Source organism: Protopterus annectens, chromosome 14.part0, assembly GCF_019279795.1.
Source record: "Protopterus annectens isolate FY-2018-M chromosome 14.part0, PAN1.0, whole genome shotgun sequence".
Lineage (NCBI taxonomy): Eukaryota > Metazoa > Chordata > Ceratodontiformes > Protopteridae > Protopterus > Protopterus annectens.
In genome coordinates, this window is record NC_056748.1 from 814,204,746 (window position 1) to 814,225,287 (window position 20,542).

The window sequence follows — 20,542 nt, forward strand, 5'->3', positions numbered from 1 at the left end:
CTGTGTCCCTTCCTTGAGACAGACTCAAAGAACAATATCTTTTCCACTTTTCAGCATAGGATTTCCTAGTACTAGGTCTTCTGGCTTCAAGGATGACATCCAGCACTTGCTTGCTGAGGGTTGCTGGTGCTGAGTTTAGGGGATAAGCCAGGCTGCAAGGTTTAGGGTTTGCAGCTGTGGGGATGCAAAATCTGTTCCTCCTGCTGAGACAGCAAGGGAGGGGTTTGATGCAGGTGCCAGGGTGGCACTGCTGTCAGGCTGCGTAGGACTGAGCACCAGTGTTGGCATGGCCAGTCTGGGGCAATAAGGATTGCCCTTGGCCTGTCCTGTTTGACCTCGAGCAGTACTTTTGAGAGGAGGGGCACAGGAGGAAAGGCATAGATTGAGAGGTTTTCCCATTTAAAGAACAGGGCATCCACCCTCCAGGCTCTGCTGTGACGATTCCGGGTGTAAAATTTGTTCAATTGGTGGTTTTGGGGGGGGAGGCAAAGAGGTCCACCTCCGGTGTCCCCCACCTGTGGGTTAGAAGTTTGAATGAGTTGGGTTTCAGTTTCCACTCACGTGGGTCCAGTAGATTTCTGCTTAAGTTGTCTGCCAGTGAGTTTTGTTTGCCTGGCACGAATTGAGCTTGCAGGTGCACTTGGTTGCTCAAGGCTGTGTTCCACAGGGCCATGGCTAACTTGCAGAGTGGGTAGGAATGAGTTCCCCCTTCTTGTTTATGTACCACATAACTGTGGTGTTGTCTGTCGTTATCAGGAGCTGTCATGGAAGGATAAGGTATTTGAAGGCTGTCAGAGCATTCTGTACAGCTAACATCTCTTTTTGATTGATATGCAGGGCAATTTTTCCTGGGCTCCACTTGTCTTGAATGTATTTGCCTGCCATGTGAGCCTGTTGTCAGGGTTTGGGCAGTGAGGCGTTGAGTGAAAGGAAGTCCCTTATTATGGTTGCATGCCTCTGCCCACCAAAGGAACTCTGCCCATAGACAAGGTATGATAGGAATTCACTGTTTCCAGGTCCTGAGAATGTTGACACCAGAGACTTAAGTACCATTGAAGTTTCCTCATATGCAGTCTTGCATATGGAATTAGCAGAATGCATGAGGCTATGAACCCTAAGGCTTGCAATATTTTCCTTGCAGATAGCTGGGTTTTTGTGGCCATTAGTTTGAAGTAGTTTGTCAAATAGATCTGTTTTTCTTGAGTGAGGAATGCCATCTGGGAAGATGTGCTCAAACTTGCTCCCAGGAATACAATTTTTTGACTGGGCACCAGTTGTGATTTCTTTTTGTTGATTGTGAGAACCCCAGTGAAGTTAAGAGTCTTTTTACAAATGCCAGGTGCTGAAGTAGCAATTCCTGACTGTCTGCCTGAATCAGGCAATCGTCCAAATATGGGTAAATTTGAATATTTCTCAGTCTGCAGTATGTAATGGCTGGAGCCAGGCACTTTGTGAATACCCTGGGCCCAGTAGATAAGCCAAAGGGAAGTACAGAGAACTGATAGTGCATAGAGCCTGCCCTGAAACATAGATATTTCCTGCAAGAATGCCTTATGGGGATGTGTAGATGAACTTCTTTTAAGTCTAGGGTGACTAACAAGGCATCTTTGGCTAGCACAAGAAGAAGCTGTTGCAGTGTAAGCATTTTGAATTTTGAGACCACCAGAAAGGTGTTAAGGATTGATAGATCCAGGATAGGGCAACCAAGCGTTCTCTTTTTTGGGCACCAAGAACAGTCTGGAGTAGAAACGGGGCCCCCTTTGTTCTACTGGAACAGGATGAATAGCCCTAATATTGAGAAGGGAAAGTACTTGCTTTTGAGCCTCTGCCCACTGGTTTGGAGGAATGTCTGGCAACCCGCTTGGGGTTGGCAGTAAGTGGAAATAGAATCTGTATCCCTGGGATACAATGTTTAGAACCCATCAGTCCTGAGTAATGGATATCCAGTTTTTTGCATGAAGGGCAAGCTTTCCTCCTAGGGGTGCAAGTACTTGGGCATGGTTGGGAAGGATGATTGAGAAGTCATTGTGAATGTTTTCCATAAGGGGGTGAATTACCACTCCCTGTTTTTGATGTGAGAGCACTCCATTGTTTAGATCTCTGCATACCCTGAGACTGTAGTCTTGGTGGTCTGTTTCCCCTGGGTTTGGACTGCGATGGCCTAGGAGGGACTGGAATGGACCAGTTTTTAGAAGGCCAGTGCCTATTGAATTCTAGGTGGCTGCACCTGTAAGAAATCTTTGACAGTTTGCATAGATTTTGCTTTTTCCTCCATCTTTTTAAAAACTTCTTCTGCTTTTGTGCCAAACAAACGATCCTGATTTAATGGGGCATCTAGTAATTTTGCTTTGACATGGTCTGGCAACATTTGTTCCTTCAGCCAAGCATGTCTTCTCAGTACAGATCCAGTGACAACAGCCCTGCAAGATGCTTCTAAGGCATCAAACCCACACTGCAAAGTGTGTTTACTGACTTGGTTTGCAGAATGCATCAACTCCTGCAAATCTTTATTTTCTGCACAATCTGGGAGTAACACCCTTTTTGTTTGATTAGTTCCATGTGTTGCTGGTACTTCAACATGTGAAACTGGGAATTCAAAGCCCTAATAGCAAGAGTTGCAGAGGTATACACCTTCTTACCCCATCTATCTAAAGCTCTGGAATCCCTGTCTGAAGGGGTAGAGTTTCTGGCTGCAGTAGCCTTAATGCCTTTGGTCCCTGGGAAATGGTCTCTGGATCGGCAGTAGGATTCTTCAAGAGTAATTTGTGAGAGAGTCAGGTACTCTCTAGTACCTGCCAGGTTTCCTAGGGGCTGGTGGTAAAGTGTTGGGAGTAAGACTTGATTCCATGAAGATATCATCTACAAAATCAAGGACAGGGGGGTATAGCTAGAGGCCTATGCTGAGATATTCTAAAAATTCTCTGAGTCTCTTTTTGGACTGAGAACAGTCCTGGCACTCCCAGCGGAAATTATTTCTTAAGGTATGCAAGGTTTCACCAAAAGAAAAATCCTCTGGAGGAGAGGCAGAGGGAATGGAATCCTTTGAATCTGAATCCTCATAGGTAGAGAAGGGTATTTGTCTTGGTAATCAGAATGGTCAGAGTCATCGGACTCCTGTTCTGTAGAATCAGAAGTAAATTAAATTCTTTGTTTTTTAGAAGGGGAAGGCTGGCTTCCCATAAGTAGAGTAATGAGGTCTTCTGCCATTCTAAGGAGCCTGAGCATGCGCTATGATCATCGGTTTTCTAGGCTTAGTGCGAACTCTGGGTTTAAGAAACTCGGCAGATTTAGTTAAAAATGAAGTTGTCAGTTTAATACGAACATTGGTAGGTCAGAAAACACCCTCAGAAGCTGGTTCTTGAACAGCGGCTCCGGACCCATCCAAGGTAGAGACATCCGCAGGTTCCATAGTCACGGCATACTGGACTCCGAATGGGTCTCAGCAGAGGCCTGTGAATTTGTAGAAGCAGGTATCAGGGGCTGCGAAAGCGCCTCACTGAGTACTGGTGGACTGGCGACTAGCTTAATGAAAGTGTCGTCGGCAGTTTTGGACCTATGCGGTCTGTCTCTGTCTTTATCCTTACGTTTTTTCAGAAGATCGGTAGTCGGATGGCTTATCGAAGCCATTTCGGAATACGGAGAACGACAGCGAAAGAATTTAGCAACAAAGATAGCCTGACGACAATTGGTTCAGGCGTTAAACAAGGCACAAAACCGACAGTGAGGAACGTCATGGTCTGGGCCTAAACAGAGGACGTATTAAGAATGAAAGTCTCTGTGAGGTACTTTGCTTTCCACAGGAAAGACAATTGTTAACTTTTTCTGACATTGGTTAGAGCAAGAAAAAAGGGTCCTTAACGGGGTACTTAGCTTTAGAAGACTTCAGGTCTGAAACTCGAAAAACAAAAATTTCAGGTAGCGGCCGACCGGCACTTGCGAACTGCTTCAGGGTCCTCCACGGCAAGAAAGACCGATGTAATGGCATCAGCTGCATGTTTTATAGCCCTGACGTCATGGAAGAGGCGACAGTATCTGATGCAGAAATCCCAAGACTCTGGTATTCGGGCTGACTGAGGGCTACCTGCAGGGAGATGACCCAAGTGTGATGACTGCAACAGTGAAACACGAAGAACATCCTTATTTTAGCTTATAATCAGATTTCTCAACAGTTTTGTTTCCTACTGGGAAGGTACTCTAAGGAACTCTTGTGAAAATTTCATGACACCACAGATACTATTGATGACCATGTTCCTGCTGTAGGTAATTCTAAAAGTGTGCCACAACACAGCATTCTGAAAGTCTGACAGAAGGATTAAGCTAGGTAACCAAGGAAACACATTTAAGTATATCAAGTACAAAAAGGCAATTTCCACCGACTTGTTAGACAATAAAAACACTTTCTTTAGCTATGAAAAAAGTAGTAGACAGAGTAGCATATACTCTCCCTCCCAAGTTAGACTACATGGGTAAAACTGTCAAAGGAATCTGATACGGCAGCTGTCTTTAGTGACTGCACCAAGCCTCTAGAAAACAATGCTACAGACACTCCTATAATTTCCAAAACAGAAGATGAGTAAAGTCTTAGAAAATATTTAAAATTGTGTAATTGAACAAGAGAAAGTCCACACATTTTTAAGAAACTCTCTGTTAACTTGTCCAAAAGCGTGGCAACACTGTTTCAAAATATAATTCAAAGTGGGTCTGCCCAAGTAATTGTAGAGTACAATTATTACTCCTACTATAAGGAAGATAAACGATGATTTTTGTATGCTATATGCATTTAAAAGCCTAACTAGAGTGACAGACAAGTTACATGAAAAAAAATATAATGAACCTAATGCCATCTAACCTTATTGAGAGATATGACCTATATCAATAGGAGTTTAAAACTGGGCGCTCACATATGACAAATCTACTTCAGTTCTATTCAATAATGGTGGCTGCACTTGTCTTGGGTTTCCTTCTGGATGGTATCTTCCTAGATCTTGCAAAAACACAAGACATCATCACATACGTCAACCATCAATCAGGTGAGACTGCAATATTAATCCTCATTTTATAAACTGGTTAATACGGGCTTAGTACAATCTTTCTGAGCTACAGTTAGTAACACTCCATAAATGTTTAAGAAGATTTCTTGAGGTGTTCCTCAGGGTTCAGTGTTGAGTTATTACACGTTAAGCATACCTTGGTTGTCTTTGTCAGGCCCAACTATTTGTTGCAAATTTGAAAACAACACAAAAGTAGCATTGCTTGTGTCCAATGTCAACAACCACATCTTATAGACGGAGTTGAATAAATCATCCCATGGCCACTTAACAGTTCAGAATTTAACATTAGCAGTAGTGTTCTTCACTTCAGTAGTTCAAACGGTATAACCACAAGCTGTTGTTGAAGGTAACATTATTCAGAAGGCTGAACATAACGGTCTAAATTTTATTGTATCCAGGGACCTTTCTTTCAGTGCATATTAGAATATCTAATAAAAAAAATGAGTACACAGATGCTTATCATGAATACCACTTCCCTGCGAGCACCAAAGATGCTGATGCTCTTACAACTTGTCTTTACTCCACTACATACAAAATACGGTTCTGTCTTTTGTATGTATGCTGTTTTGGATATAACAAAACTCAAAAGAAATCCAAAGTTTACCAATAAAGTGCATCTAGTGCACTATTTTTTGTCATATTCTAAAAAGGTTGAAATTGTTCCATGTATACTCCATCTAATACAGGCTAAGATGGAATACTTAATTCAAGCTTACAGATCTATGCATAGAACAAGCATTGCTAGTAATTTTAACATTTACATACTGTCTCACAAAAATGATGGCTTACTGCTTTATGCAGGTGTTTGTAGGACTAGCACAAAAACAAACATTCTAAATGAGGGGCTGCTAATTTATGGAATGGGCTACCCAGGTTGTTAATAGAGGCTTCAAATTTGCCCTCATTTAAAACAAACCTCAACTAATATGATGATGAATTCAAATGTCTGACTGCAGGAAAAACTCCTTGATGGCCCACTTCAAGGCAGTGAATTTGTTACTCTACCATTGAAGCTTTGAACCTAAGGGAATACACCCAGATCAGTACAAGAAGCAAAAGTAGCATTAATAACAAAGGGGAAAAAAAGGATGTGTGGCTTTTAGACTGACATCTGATGGAAATGTCAATTGTCAGACTCCTATCCCTAATTAAAATAGAAGGAAAAGTCTTGACAAAAAAGTATTAGAAAACAGATTAGCAAAGTTGTAACTGAAATTCTTTCAAGGAGGAAGAGTCAGGTTCATCAAGGGAAGAATGTCAGAGTACAGCTGGTAATGGGTAATAAGGAAGTAAAGAAAGCCTGGTCAGCAAGGGTATTTCTTACTGTAAGGGAATAAAAAATATGGCTCCATAGAGCAGGAGCTCATAAGATGGTCATCTGGAGGACAGGGGTACTAGGAAAAAGATTAGAAGGTCACACGGGCCACAAATTATAAAAAAGCACTAAGAATTCTGGTGACTGGTTGCTCCAGTGGCATAGAGAGATAAAGCGCTGACTACAACCCAGGCAACCCAAGTTTGATTAGCAGTTTTGGCATTTGAAGGAGTTGGCAAGGAGGATGGGTTGTTGCTGTCCTGGGAGAAGGGTGTGTGCTGACATCTCTCTAGTTGAGTAGTAGTGAAGGTTGGAACCATGAGGTCAGACTGGGGAGGAGGACATATGGCCTAGTCCATGCCCCTTAGGGTGGGGGGGTGAGCACACCATAGTTTCCCAAGCTCAGGCAGATGTAACACTGGACTAGGCATGTAAGGGAGGGACAAAGGCCAGCAAAACAAAAGCCCAATACCCCACGAATGACAGTACAAATCCTGACACTTGGCCCATGCCTCAGATGAGTGAATGAGAAAACCTGTAAGCTGTACCCTCAGAAAAAGTGGATGGGGAGGATCAACTTGAAGAAAATGGGGTATTAAAAAAAATTTTGGTGACTGGGTAGACAACAGTTGGACCAGGCAGGGGTACCCTCTATGGCCAGGCCTATTTATAATAGCGATGCAATGATGGTAACACGACAGGAAAATATTAGGGGAAAACAGCAGGAAAGGAAAGGGGATTGCTGATAAGAACAGCCTAATGGCAGAAGAGGTTTGAAAAATAAGAAAGCACAAATGTAGCAAGCTTTGAATTTTCTGCTGTCTTGTGCTACTAAGACAAGATGAAGTACAAATGCCTCCTTTCTGATCTGGTGAAGTGACTTGCTTACAGTTTGGCAGAATTTGTATAGAAGTTTTGGGACTCTTTTTTCATACTTTTTTTTTTTTTTTTACTACGTCAGACAAAACTTCATTTATGCATGTACAGTCTAGCAGGTGCACATTATCAGGGTAATAGTATCCTGTGTTAATAATGAGCCATCATGGCATTAATTCCAATTCCCTGCCTGATGCTGTCTTTTCTTGTGTAAGCTTTTTAAGCTTTTACTTACTCTCCTGATCTCACCCTAGCACCATATTACTTTATTCTATTACGTGTTTTATTGCTATAGAACTGAAAGCCTTTTCTCCATATTATATCCCTGACCTGCTGTTTCCTATTCCCTCACTACCTTTTTCCTCCATTCCTAATCTTGACCTTCACCTCCCTAATTATCTTTCTTAAGGTACTGACATTCATAAGAATTTAATTACACTCCCTCTCCTTTCCAGTTATCTGTAAAGCAGATAATGACCCCAACAACACCCAACACTGGCAAGGTTTGTTTCCTTATCTTTTACTGTGGCTCTTCTGAGTGTCTAGTCCCAGGACACTCCACTTTCATTTGTTCTCAGATTTCCTGTTCCACATTTTTTCCTACTCTCCAACTGTTTTTACCCCAAATGTCATAGGCCCATTCAGATTCCTGCAGCATATACCTAATCCCCACAACACCCATCCTAATTTTAGCTAACTCTTTCTCTCCTCCTCATTTCAGACTGTGTGGTGTACAGAAGCAGCAATGCAGTATTCTCAATTGTAAATCCCATGTACTGAGGAGTATCTTGGCTTCTACTGATATTCTCCATACTTAGTCCAGTCTTTTTTGACTCTCCACCCTCTCTTCTCTGCCCAGTATTCCCTCAGTTTAAATTCCTTTTCCCTTCTGCCTTCCATAGGGCCTCATTCACCATTCCTCACTGTCTTTTTCTCTCCATCCTGCCCAATTCAGCAGCTATTTCTTTCTCTCTTGGGTTTTATCACCGCATCTTCCCTCCCCTCCCCACTGTGAACTCTTACATTTTTCAACTCACCCCTTACATTTTCTGGGTTTCTCTTCATTTGTGTTCTTCGTAACTCTAATAACCTCATCGCCTGCTACAGTTTGAGACACCATGCCTCAGTCGTCATACTCATTTTCTTGTGCCCTCTCTCTCTCCCTTTCAAAACTTCCCCTTTCATACTAAACTCTCTTCCAGATGGCCCAACAGACCTGCTTGTGCTGCACTCCAGTATTATCATCTGTGTTGCCTTTATTACTCATTCTCTAGCTGCATTCGATAGCTGTCTTTGTTCCTCATGACTATCATTTAGGTACTCTCAGGCTCTTATTCCAACATATGACCATACTATCTTTTTATTTCACCCCTCACCCTGTCACTGGTAATGGTCTCACTAGTTATCCCTCCCACCCAGAGGCTGATCATCACATAATGCTACTGAACCTTTGCACTACACTACTAGCTTTTGAAGGTCAATCTCTTAGAAGGCATGGCACTTCTTCCAGTTTCTTGCAACTGATCTGGCTTATCTGCCACTCCCCATAACTTTATCCTTAAATATCTAGCACTTTACACAGTGTACTCTCTCTGTTCCTTGTGGTGACAGAATGTTACTATCATTTAAATGTGTTAATAGGTGTGTACTAAGCTAATGGCCCTGGGGCCTTTACAAGCCTAGACCAAAAAAATTGCCCATGTACAGTGCCACCCGATGTTAGTTCACAGTGCCCGTATCCAGTAGTGCAACTGGAATGATCCCTGGAGTGAACTTTCTGTTACCCATCCACTCACAAATATTTCTCTCTTGAAGAGGGCCAGTGAGGTACTCTGCTTGACATGAATGGGAAGCTTATTCCAGAGTATGGGAAGTCTTTGGGTGATGAACCTCTCCCTCCAGCACGTTCTGTTAATTTTGGTAATGAGGTTGTGCTCTCTGGAGCGTGTGGCGCAGGGAGATTGGGATTTCTTTAGGTGCAGTATTTCAAGTAGGGCTGGGTCAGACATGGCTTTGTAAGTCGAGCAGAGATCACCTCTAAGTAGACGAAAAAAGACTGAGAACAGATGAAGTTTCTTGAGTCTGGGTCAGACATGGCTTTGTAAGTCAAGCAGAGATCACCTCTAAGTAGACGAAAAAAAACTGAACAGCTGAAGTTTCTTGAGTCTGTCCATGTAGGACATGTGTTTAAGGCCTTTAAGGCCTAGGATTCTTTTTTGAGAGGTACTTTTGTGACCTCTCCAGCTGTTGTAGGTGTCTGGTCAGGTACATGCCAAACGGGTCGTTATATTCGATGACTGGTCTGATGAGGGATGAGTAAGAGGGATGATGACCTCTTTCTTCCTGGATGCAAAACATTTGATTATAAGATGTGCCACGTAGAAGGACTTTCTGAACACAGTGACAATGTGGTGGTCAAAGGTGAGGTGGCTGTCGACAAAGGTGCCCAGATCTCTTATGACCCCTTCAGTGTTCAGTGGGCTCCCATCAATGTGGTAATTCATGGGAACTGATTTTTTCCAAAGGGGATGATAACATATTTCTTGCCCTTAAGCTTCTAATATCAACACTGGAACAACAGTGATGAGGGTAATATATATTCTACATCAGGACAGCACCATCATTCACATTTAAAAGCAAAATACAGTGTTATGCTATTAATTTACTTGCACAAGATGCTAAAACCAGGAATTTTTCCAACCTTATGTCCTGTGAAAATTCTGACGCAGTTTCCGCTAAGAACATCCCACAGCCTGATGGTTCTATCAGCAGAGCCTGTAGCTAGATAGTTGCAGTTGGGATGGAATCTAATACAAGTAACATCTGCCAAGTGACCAGCAAATATCCTTAATGGCTGGTAATGGTCTGTGGCCCACAGGCTGCAAAGGAAGGAAAACAAACATTATACATTAATGCATTTTCTACACTGCTGAATTGTAACACCCTGAAAATTAAAAAAAAAAATTCTGATTTCTAAGTTTAGATAGAAAACAATGACAATGTAGCAGTATATATATCCAGACATGTACAGAGTATAATCATGCAAATGGATTAATATAAGGTCTCAAAAATGCTGCACAATTTTCTTACTCAAAAGTAAATCAATAGCTGACAAAAAAATGCAATGCTCTTGCCAAAGACTAGAACATCACAGCAAAGTAAAATACAAATTATCTAAGCCACATTCTAAGAAACTATATAAGAAATATTTAACAAACCTAAGTATGACAAACAATCTTAGAACAATACTGCGAAGCAAGACTCTTAAGGGAGAGATTGTAAAACCTTTTATTACGCTAGCACCATTAATTTATATAACATATCTGATAAATTACAGCTCCTGGTGAAAGTATGAACTACTGATGAATAATGCTTGGCCATGTGAAAATGTAACAGAGTTCTGTTTTAACATCTTTATTAACATTACATATTACACACTGAAGTGTAAAGACTTATCTTCTGTGTTGATGATTTAAAACTGTATAGCTCATCAGATGAGGAACTGAATGCACAGCTGCAGGTTGTTAAAGCTTTTTCATCAGATGATATAAGAATGTAATTTGGCCTTGATAAGAATAAAGTGAATAAAACTTAGTAAAGAATACTTTAGAAGACTTGAATTAATTCTGAAAACAGCACTGGTATCTAGGAACAAAATCCACAATATAAGCCTATTTGCTCTTCCTGTCCTAACTTACAGTTTTGGAGTGACTGACTGGCCCCAAAATGTGTTGAATAGATTAGACAGGAAAACAAGAAGGATGCTTCATGCTCATCATACGATTTATAAAACTCGGTGTATACCAAAATTATATATTTCCCGTTCCGAAGGAGGTATGGGCCTCCTTGAAATTGATTACATGTATATATCTGCAATCGTGGGACCCACACAGCTGCTGACCTCACAAGACCCAAATGCAGTGAAAGTTTTGAAACATGAGGAGAATAAATCTAAGATGAATTTTCTGCTTAATTTAGCAGAAGCATATTGGAGTCAAGCAGGAATGGAAATCAAACCAGAAGTAGATAAAAATCAGGCAGCAACTGAATGTGCTAAAAAAATAAAAGAAAGAATATAAGGTGAAGGACCAGATGAGAAGGCAAGAAATGTGGAAAAAGCATAAATATAGTTGTACGTATAGAAAACTTCTGGAAGAACATCATGTTGATCAGGATCGAACACAGGAATGGTTAAGGAGAGGTGAATTCAAACCAAGAGATGAAAGGTTAATATTGGCAGCCCAGGATAGTGGGCTATGTACACGCTGGTTTGCAAAGTCCAGTGAACATGTGGGAGAAACAGCCAGAGTAGGTTTAGTAAAACCTAACTGGAAACAGTCGCACACCTTATTGATGGTTGTGACATACTAATGGCAGAAGGACTGTATAATGAAAGGCATAATAATGTGGCAAGACTGTTGCACTGGGGATTGTGAAAGCATTATAGTACTGAAGTGGCTGAAAAACACTGGAAAAATGACCCACAAAGCATCATAGGAAAGGATGAAATGTACGTCACATGGGATCATCCATTACCAACAGTTCAAAAGACAGATGCTAGAAATCCGGATATAGTGATCCAAGAAAAGAAGACAAAAGTAGCATTGATCACTGAAACTGCTACACCCAGCGACTACAGTGTCTTGCGTAAAGAGAAACACAGTCATAAAATATCAGGATCTGCAGGCAAAAACTAGAGCAATGTGGAAGAAAGATACCCAAACAGTGCCAATAGTAGTTGGAGCAATGGGTCTTATAAAAAAGAATCTACAATTGTATTTAGATATGTTACCAATCCATGTAACTCCGTACAAATTGCAGGAGTCATTACTGGGCACATTGCAAGTGCTGCGAAGAGCACTTTTGGCCGACTTCAAAGAGTCAAAACAATACTAATTATATGAACTTTAATAGTACTTTGACTTAAGAATGGGGTCCATTCCAGTCATGGTATTAGAAACCTAAAAGATTTGGAGAAATTAAAAAGACTGAATACACATACTCAGGATGCCCCCCATTGTAGAAGGGAGTAGTCCATAAAAAATGATATGCCCAAAAAAAAACAAAGTTGACAGAGAGGACCAGTGAGGATAAGATGAAATTATGCACTATTATGCAAGAAGCCCAGAATTTCCCGATAGAAGATATTCAGAAATAATGAGAGATAAATCAGGGAAAGAAAAATACTTGTACAAGACAAACTGTCAAAAGATTCAAAGTAGCTCCAAAGATATTTGAAGACATATACAGGAAAAGGCACCCACATATGGAAAATTTCACAATACAAAAAATGAGATCATAAAGAAGGAACATAGAACAGAAGATTAATAAAGCAGAAGTTAAATAACTAGAACCTGAAGTAATGGAATATCTCCAATGTCAAGGATTTAGTGTAGAAACAAAGAATCTCTACGACCAAACAAACAAACCAGTCTACAAAGGAGGAGGAACCAGGCTTTTGAGACAAAATTCACTGTTTATCAAGTATACCAGATTCTGAAAAAGTCAGTTAATTCTGATGAAAGCGCTTAATCGGTGAATAATCCCAAGGAGGAAGAGTGGGATCTTTTAATGGCAGTCTCAGTAGCAAAGCTCCCCTTAGAAAGGCTTTAAAGTATGTAAGATGCTAAAGATGAGTTGTTTACACCTACACGAAAATTAGAAATGACCGCTAGTTGTACTTTTACGATAGAAGAGCTAGCATCTTCGCTGAAAATTGTAGCTAAAAATTCAAGCACTTTAGGAACTGGTGCTGAAAAGGGGTCTAGATTTATTTATTTATTTTACATTCGTTTACCGGGATAGTCCGACCGGATACATGTCCATTTTCAGCGGAGGCCCGGGGAGATAAGCTCCACATAGACAAACTTACATAGATTACACAGAAGTTGGCAAACAATTATAAAAACAAAGTGATTATATACAGTGGGTTAGTAGGGTTCCCCAGTAGGAACTCACAATTCTCATGGACAGACAATTAAAAATAAGATACATCAGACTGGAAGCAGAGCTTGGTGATGTAGTTACAAGTTATGATAATTGCAGAACATGCTTTTAGTTTATAACTTAATCAGGGTTGGTACATGGGCATAGCCAATTCACTTTGAGATACTGTTTGAGGTTTTTTTTTTAAGAGACTTTTGGAGGATTGTAGGGTTATATAGTTTGGCAACGAATTCCAGGTTTTGCCAATGAAGTTGGCAAACAGGGATTCACCAGCAGAGTTATTAGCTTTGTGGGTTTGGACCAGTAGTTTATCGGCTGACCGTAGGGATCTTAGGTTGCTATATGGCTTAATAATATTTTTAAGTGAGGGGGTATTCCTCAGGGTGGTACAAAATTTTGTTCGCTACTAAGAGTTGATTGAATTGAATTAAGCTGGGCAGTTCTAGCCACTCTAGTTGTTTAAGGTTCTGGCAGTGGTGGGTTCTATAGGTGGAGCCAGTGGTGAAACTGGAAATATGATTGTAGCTATGGGACAGCTTACCTAGTTCGGATTTGTTGAGGTTTGAGAGTACAGGCGAGGCATATAAAAGAGTAGAGAGTAGGCATGATCTGGCGATTGCAGTCCTACCCAGTGAGGTTAAAAAGGTCTTGTTTCTATACAGTGATCCAAGCTTCTTATTGATGGTCTGTATGGTTTTGTTGACCTGTAGGTAAATTTTAGATTATTGTCTATGATAACCCCTAGCAGTTTGGTGCGATTATCTGGGGAAATAGTAGTACCATTGTTAGATGTGACAGAGAATGAAAGTGTGGTGGATCTACTAGTGGGTTTAGTTTTATTGGGGTTCAGAAGTAGGCGTTGGTTGGTGAGCCAGTTCTCGAGTGTTAAATGTACTTTGGGTTAAGATTTACAAGTCGGATGGGGAGGTGGCTGAGCAGATGAGAGTGGAATCATCTACGTATTGAATGCAGGTGGCTTTAGGGATAGCAGTGTGGAGGTTGTTGATAAAAATAGAGAAGAGTAGTGGACCTAGTATGGACCCTTGAGGGACACCCAAGTGTGAGAGGTAACTGGCTGGAGAGTTTGCCCTGCCATAGTACCGCCTGCTGTCTACCAGTCACATAGAACTGGAACCACTGGACAGCAGGCTTGTTGAGGGAAATAGATTTTAGTGAAAGAATGAGAAGTTCATGGTTTACCATGTCAAAGGCTTTTGATAGGTCAAGAAAGAGGGCAGAGGTTAGCCTATTGTCATTTCTGTTTTGATTTATGGCAGTAGTAAAGGAAAGGAGGGCTGAGGTGGTGATGTGGTATGGCCTGAAACCATGTTGGGAGTCAGATAGTAAGTTATTCTGTGAAAGGTATTGCATTAGTTGCTTGTATACACATTTCTCCATTATTTTGGCTAGTGGGGAAAGAATAGCAATGGGGTTATAGTTGGATGTGTCTGAGGAGCTACCACATTTATGGAGTGGGATGACGCAAGATATTTTCCAGAGGGAGGGGATAGCATTTTTGGATAAGGATCTGTTGATGAGGATAGATATGGGATATATGCAATGGCATCTGCAGCTATTCGTAGGTACTCTGCAGGGAGGAGGACAGCAGCAAGGGTGGTAGGTTTTAGTTTTTTTTAGAAGTGTTTTAATAAAACTAGTGGATACTGGTTGTAAGCTAAATTCCGGGTGATTATTAAGTAGATTAGGCATGTGGTTTAAGTTAGAGGGGGTTAGTTGATTTGCTAGGGATTGGATTGTTTCAGTAAAAAAGTTATTAAAGGCGCTATAGCTATGGTCTCTGGGGAACTATGGGTGTAGTTAGCCGGGGTTGGGGTGGTGGAGTGACCTGGACAAAGTAGTTGATTTAAGCCTGCCCAGAACATTTGAGGGTTGTTGTGTTTTTGTAGGAGATTTTGGTAGAAGCTTTTTTTATCCAGTAAAATAGATTTTTTTGTATCATTCCTGAGTTGACGATATTTTAGATGGTCAAGTGAGGCTTTGGTTGTTCCCCAGCTGGCCCAGGCCCTGTTTCTAGTTTTGATTTTAGCTTTGGTAACTTTTGTGAGCCATGGTGCTGTATTTGATCTAGTTTTTATTGATTTTGGAGCATAGGAATCAAGGATACTTAGGAATTTAGTGTTAAAGTGATCTATGGCCTTCACTAATGTTAGATTTTTTTAGTTTTGACCAGTCAACTGCTTTTAATTCATTTTGGAATATAGCAGCATCAAAGTTTTTCCCGTTTCTAAACGTTTTATATTTGGGCTGGTGAGGGTTTTATGATATAGGTTAGACAATGGTCGCTGAGGTCATCAGGGAGAGTACCAGCTGTATACAGTTGGAGTTGGTTATTAACTAGGATTCAGTCTAGGATACTTTCCTTGTTGGTTGGTTTGTTTATCCTAGTGGGAGAGGTTATGGTCTGTTTAAACCCAGATATGTTTATATGAGTGTGTGTGTGTGTGTGTGTGTGTGGGGGGGGGGGGGGGTCAGTGTTAAAATCACCAAGAACTATGGTTTCTTTGGGATAGGTAGTGGATAACCAGTAAAGGAGATCTTCTAGGGTATTTAGGTTGTTGCCTGGTGGAATGTATGCACAGACTATGTTCAGGTGTTCGTTTTGGTTAATCTGTAGCTTGGTTATGAGAAGTTCTGCGTTACTGAATTGGGGAGGTTGAATAGTGTCTCTATTAACAGAGTATTTTTGTAAAGGACTGCTATCCCACCTCCTTTCCTCGTAGCACGGTCTAACCAGTGAATATTGTATCCTGAAGGTATTATCTCATTGTCAGTAGTACTGGGTTTTAGCCAGGTTTCCGTAAGACGCACAATGTCTGGGGAGTGGGTTGCTAGGAGGGCATGTAGGTTGGGAATCTTATTGTTAATACTTTTAATATTTAGGTGAAATGCTAGGAGGGAACTATTGGGAGTACTCATGGGTACCTTGACTGTGGGGGTTGTGGTAGGGGAGTGGAGGTTATTGGGTGTGGGTGGGCCAGGGTTGGGATGAATGTCTCCATGTGTTATAAGGTTATAGCGACATGATATTCTGAGCTTTAGGAGTATGTTTATAAGCTTTATATAGTCTTTGTCTTTAGGATTATGTTTTGTGGCTGTACAGGGATGGCATTTTATAGAGGGTGGTATATTCTGTGAGCTGGGGAAGGTAAAGTGTTTGGTGTTATGTGTGAAGTCATGGGTGTCTGGCCATTTGGGTAGTGAATACCATGGTCAAGTGTTTATTTGTAGGCAGTGAGATGGTAAAATAGAAACAGTATAGGCATTTGGGTAATTAGTGTTTTTTTGCTTGTTTGCATTTTGATAAGGGGCAGGCCAAATTTGATGGCTGACTGTGCTAACAGGGTGTGGAAGAATGAGAGAGAAGGAAATGGGTTAAAGGGGCAAGGTTGCTCAATGATGTGTGAGATGCTGATTGGTACTTAGCAGGAGTGGAGTGGCAAGGGAGTGGCAAAGTCTGGTTTAAATTTAGTACTAGTGGGGGCGGGTGGAAATTGGGGGCAGGAAGGGGAGCCGAGCGCAGCGAGGGTGAGCGGAGCGGGGCTAACACTGACTCAGAGTTACCTTTGGCTTTTGGTTTGGTTTGTATGATTGTATATAAGTAATGTTTCTGGCTGTACTTCAGTTTGTTTTATTCTTTTTTAATTTTACACCAATTTTCAGGCTAATTTTAATTGGATCCTAGGGGTAAACTAGCAAATGTAGTCAATAAGGAGGGAGCGAAATTACTTTACCAAATTAAAAAGTAAATGCTTGGGACTGGAACACTGTGTGAGTGTAAGGCTGATTCAAAGTAGTATGGCCCAATCTAGTGGCAATTGGCTAGATCATGTCACTGTTGTTGTGCATACACCATTAAGCCTAAACAGTTTACAAAAACTAAATTGTAGTTCACCTATTACAATTGAAAAGCTGGAGGGAGTCAGGTTCTTGCTTCCCAGAGGTTTTACTTAGTTAAGATAGCCAGCTTCAGTGGAGAAGGTAGAAATTGCTTTATGCAGTGAATCCCAGGTGGGGGGAGGTCACTCAGGAAAGAAACCCATGTAAACTGAAAAATAAAGGTAAATAAGGCAGAATTAGTGCAAAAGTTACAAGAATATGAAGTGGACAGCATGCAAGGAATAGAGCTGGAGAGTAAAATTAATTATATTGCATACATTATAATTAGAACTGATTATAGTGCATACAGTATCAGCTCTGTAAAACCAGAGACTAAGAACAGTAACATACAGCCTCTAAGTCCAGTGATAACAGCTGTATACTTCAGTGAATACACACAAGATATAATGCATAAAGCAAAGTATGGCTGTTTTAGGGCAATAATTCTAGAGCTATCTTATTCAGTATGAACAGTAACATGAACTGCATTCACTTAGCCTTCTATAAAAGCAATTATAAAGTCCAGCCTTTAAGTCTTCTGAGTACAGTAGCATGCCAAAGGAATGCTTACAAATGTAATCAGAACATGAATGACCTCTGCAAAACAGTTAGCGGGATGCCTGTCGGATATTCAACAATTAAAGCTCTACCTTCATAAAACAAGATAAAAAAACAAGCAGTTTGTAAGTTAGAACATTAGCTAGCTCTCAAAACATATAGGAGTTCTGAACAGCAGTTACAGCTTAGCACCATCAAATACCTCAGTAGTTAACAGTAATAACCAAATAAATCAGCAGCTAACAGTAATAAGAGGACAGTAATGCAAAGTAACTTACTTGCTGTGCAGGCAACAACAAACAGAGGGGTAGGGAAGGTACAACAGCTACTGGATGAAATGAATGCAAGTCAGGTAGTAGAAGGTTTGATTAAAGATAGCACCCTAGGATGGGGGCTTGACTAATGAAGATAATTAGAGGGTGGGAGTGGCAGATAGGGAGAATGGAGAAGAAAGCAGCCAGGACAGGATAGATCCTTCTATTGCATCCAAATGGCAAATCTTTTCCATTTACTTCTATAAAGTTTCCTAATGGAAGCTTTGTGAGATGAGAGGATAATATGACAGACAGGGGAGGAGAGCCTGGGCTGTCTAGCAATCAGTGGAAATGAAGAAACCAAGTGATCAAGTTCAGGCTTGGAATGTTTGGATGATTCATGTCTGTTAGGTGAGACAGCAAGTCTGGAGTTGGATCCATAATCTATGCAGGATGATCTAGATGAGGCCAAAGAAATGGAAACCAAATCTGACAAGGCCAGTAAGGGGCAATGAGGATAACTGTGCTCTTCAACTGAGGCACTTTCTGAAGAAATTTGGAGATTAGAGGTTACAGGGGATAGGCAAAAAGGAGAGTGTCCCCTGATGATTTGTCCTGTAGGGGGATTAGGGCAAAGAACCTTCTGCACTTGTTAAGTGGAGATGCAAAGAGATCGTAGCATGGTTGTCCCCACTGAAGGGAAATCCTTTCTGCAACCTTCATATTGAGGGACTACTTGTGAAGCATTGAAATGGACCTGCTTAACTTGTCTGCAATCACGCTGAATTACCCCAGAATGTTGAATATCAGAAATCGATTGGATGAGTTCACCCACTGCCACACACACACACTCAAATTCTTGACACAGGAGTAAGATTTGGTTCCTCTGTTTGCTGATGTACCAGACTACTGACATACAGTCCCAGTAGGGAGTGTCTTGAAAGGCCTGCAATGTTAGGTGGACCACTCTAATTTCCAGGACACTGATATGCAATGTTGGCATCTTATGGATGGGGGACCATGTGCCTTGGACTGTCTTTCCCAAGAAGTGCCCCCCCACCCGATCTGGGAGGTGTCCGTGGTCACTATGGCCTTGGGTTGGGGAAAAACAAAAAGATGACCTTCTTGTACTTGACTGGAGTGTTTCCACCACAGGAGACAATTTTTGCATGCCTGGTTATCTTGATCTGACTGGACATGGTATGGTAAAGAACTGATGATTGTGTTGCCAATGTCCACTGAAGGATTCTCATATGGTACCTTGACAACAGTACCAGAATTACGGACGCTGACATGGATCCAAAAGCTTGAAGGATCAGTCGAGTTGAGACAGAAGAATTTTGAATGAATTTTCTGACCTGCAACTCAAGAGTCTGATCTCCTGACAGGGGGATAAATGCTGTCTATGTGATCGTACTGAGCAAGGCACTGATGAATTCCAATATCTGTGTTGGTTCCGGATGAGATTTGTTGCAACTGACTGAAATGCTCAGATGGGAGCATAACTGGAGTGTGCAATCTTGACCTAGAATCAGCTGATACTTGGTCGATGCAGTTATGAACCAGTCATCTAGGTATGGAAACACCCGGAATCCCTGCAGTGTCCAGTGAGCTGCCACTACTGCCATACACTTGGTAAACATCCAGGGGGTTGCAGTAGATCAAAAGGCAGAGCTCTGAATTTGAAATGGCTATCTCCCAGCTGGAAACATAGACATCTCCTGGATAGTCTGTTCATTCTGATATGATAGTACACATCCTGAAGATCTATTGCGTGCATCTAGTCATCCTTGTGCAGAAAAGGCAGAATGAAATGAACCGTGACCATCCTGAACTGTGTGTATTAAACTGACTGATTTAAGATAGCGGCAATCCAAAATTGGTCTCCAGTCTCCGATTATCTTTGGCACTAAAAGGAATCCTGAGTAAGTTCTGGACTCTTGCTGATCTGGGGGACCTTGTGAATTACTTAGTTCTAGCAGCATTCTTATTTTTAGTGCTGCTGCTTCCCTCTGAGTGGAACATCGAGGATTTTGTTTGATACTAATCGGGCGATGGATGGGAAAAGGATACTGTATATCCTCTGGATATTGTATTCTCCACACTCAAGAATCTTTGGTAATTTCTAGACAGACTCTCTGGTAAAGGGATAGACGAACCCAGACTACCTCCAGAGATGGACAGTCGGCCCTCCTTTCAGCAGCGCTGATAGGATATGTAAGAGAAAGTATCCCTAGATCCGTAGTTTTGCAGATTCCCTCTGCTGCAGGAAAGCATCTTCCATTCGAGTTCCCCCCACCCACCTCTGGGGGAACTGTCTACACATGGATCTTGGAAGGGACCCTAGAATTTCCTGAACCACATTTTCAGTCCACCTCGTTGATTCCTAGAAAAAGTCTGTTGAAGGGTCGAAATAAAGTACGCCCACAGGAGACTGTGTTTTCCCTACCTGCTCACAATTAATGTGCGTCACTAACTTTGCAGCCAAATAAGGAACTTCCATCAAAGGGAGCACTGACTAAGGAAGCTTTGAAGGGTTCCGCAAAATCACGAGTGCATCTAGGCATGTCTTCTAATGGAAATGATGAACCCGCTGCCCATGAGGTACCTTCAGCTGTGTGAGATATAAGCCTCATGAATGAGTT

General features: G+C 41.4%; 1 protein-coding gene across 1 annotated transcript in view; it reads right to left on the reverse strand.

The window, feature by feature from the left end:
- Nucleotides 1-20,542, reverse strand: part of TAF5 (TATA-box binding protein associated factor 5) — a gene marked incomplete in the record, with an annotated part of 1,092,036 nt that overhangs the window by 322,169 nt on the left and 749,325 nt on the right. The window contains 1 exon segment of the mRNA XM_044056561.1: nt 9,944-10,121. Coding sequence (XP_043912496.1) covers nt 9,944-10,121 — 178 coding nt within the window.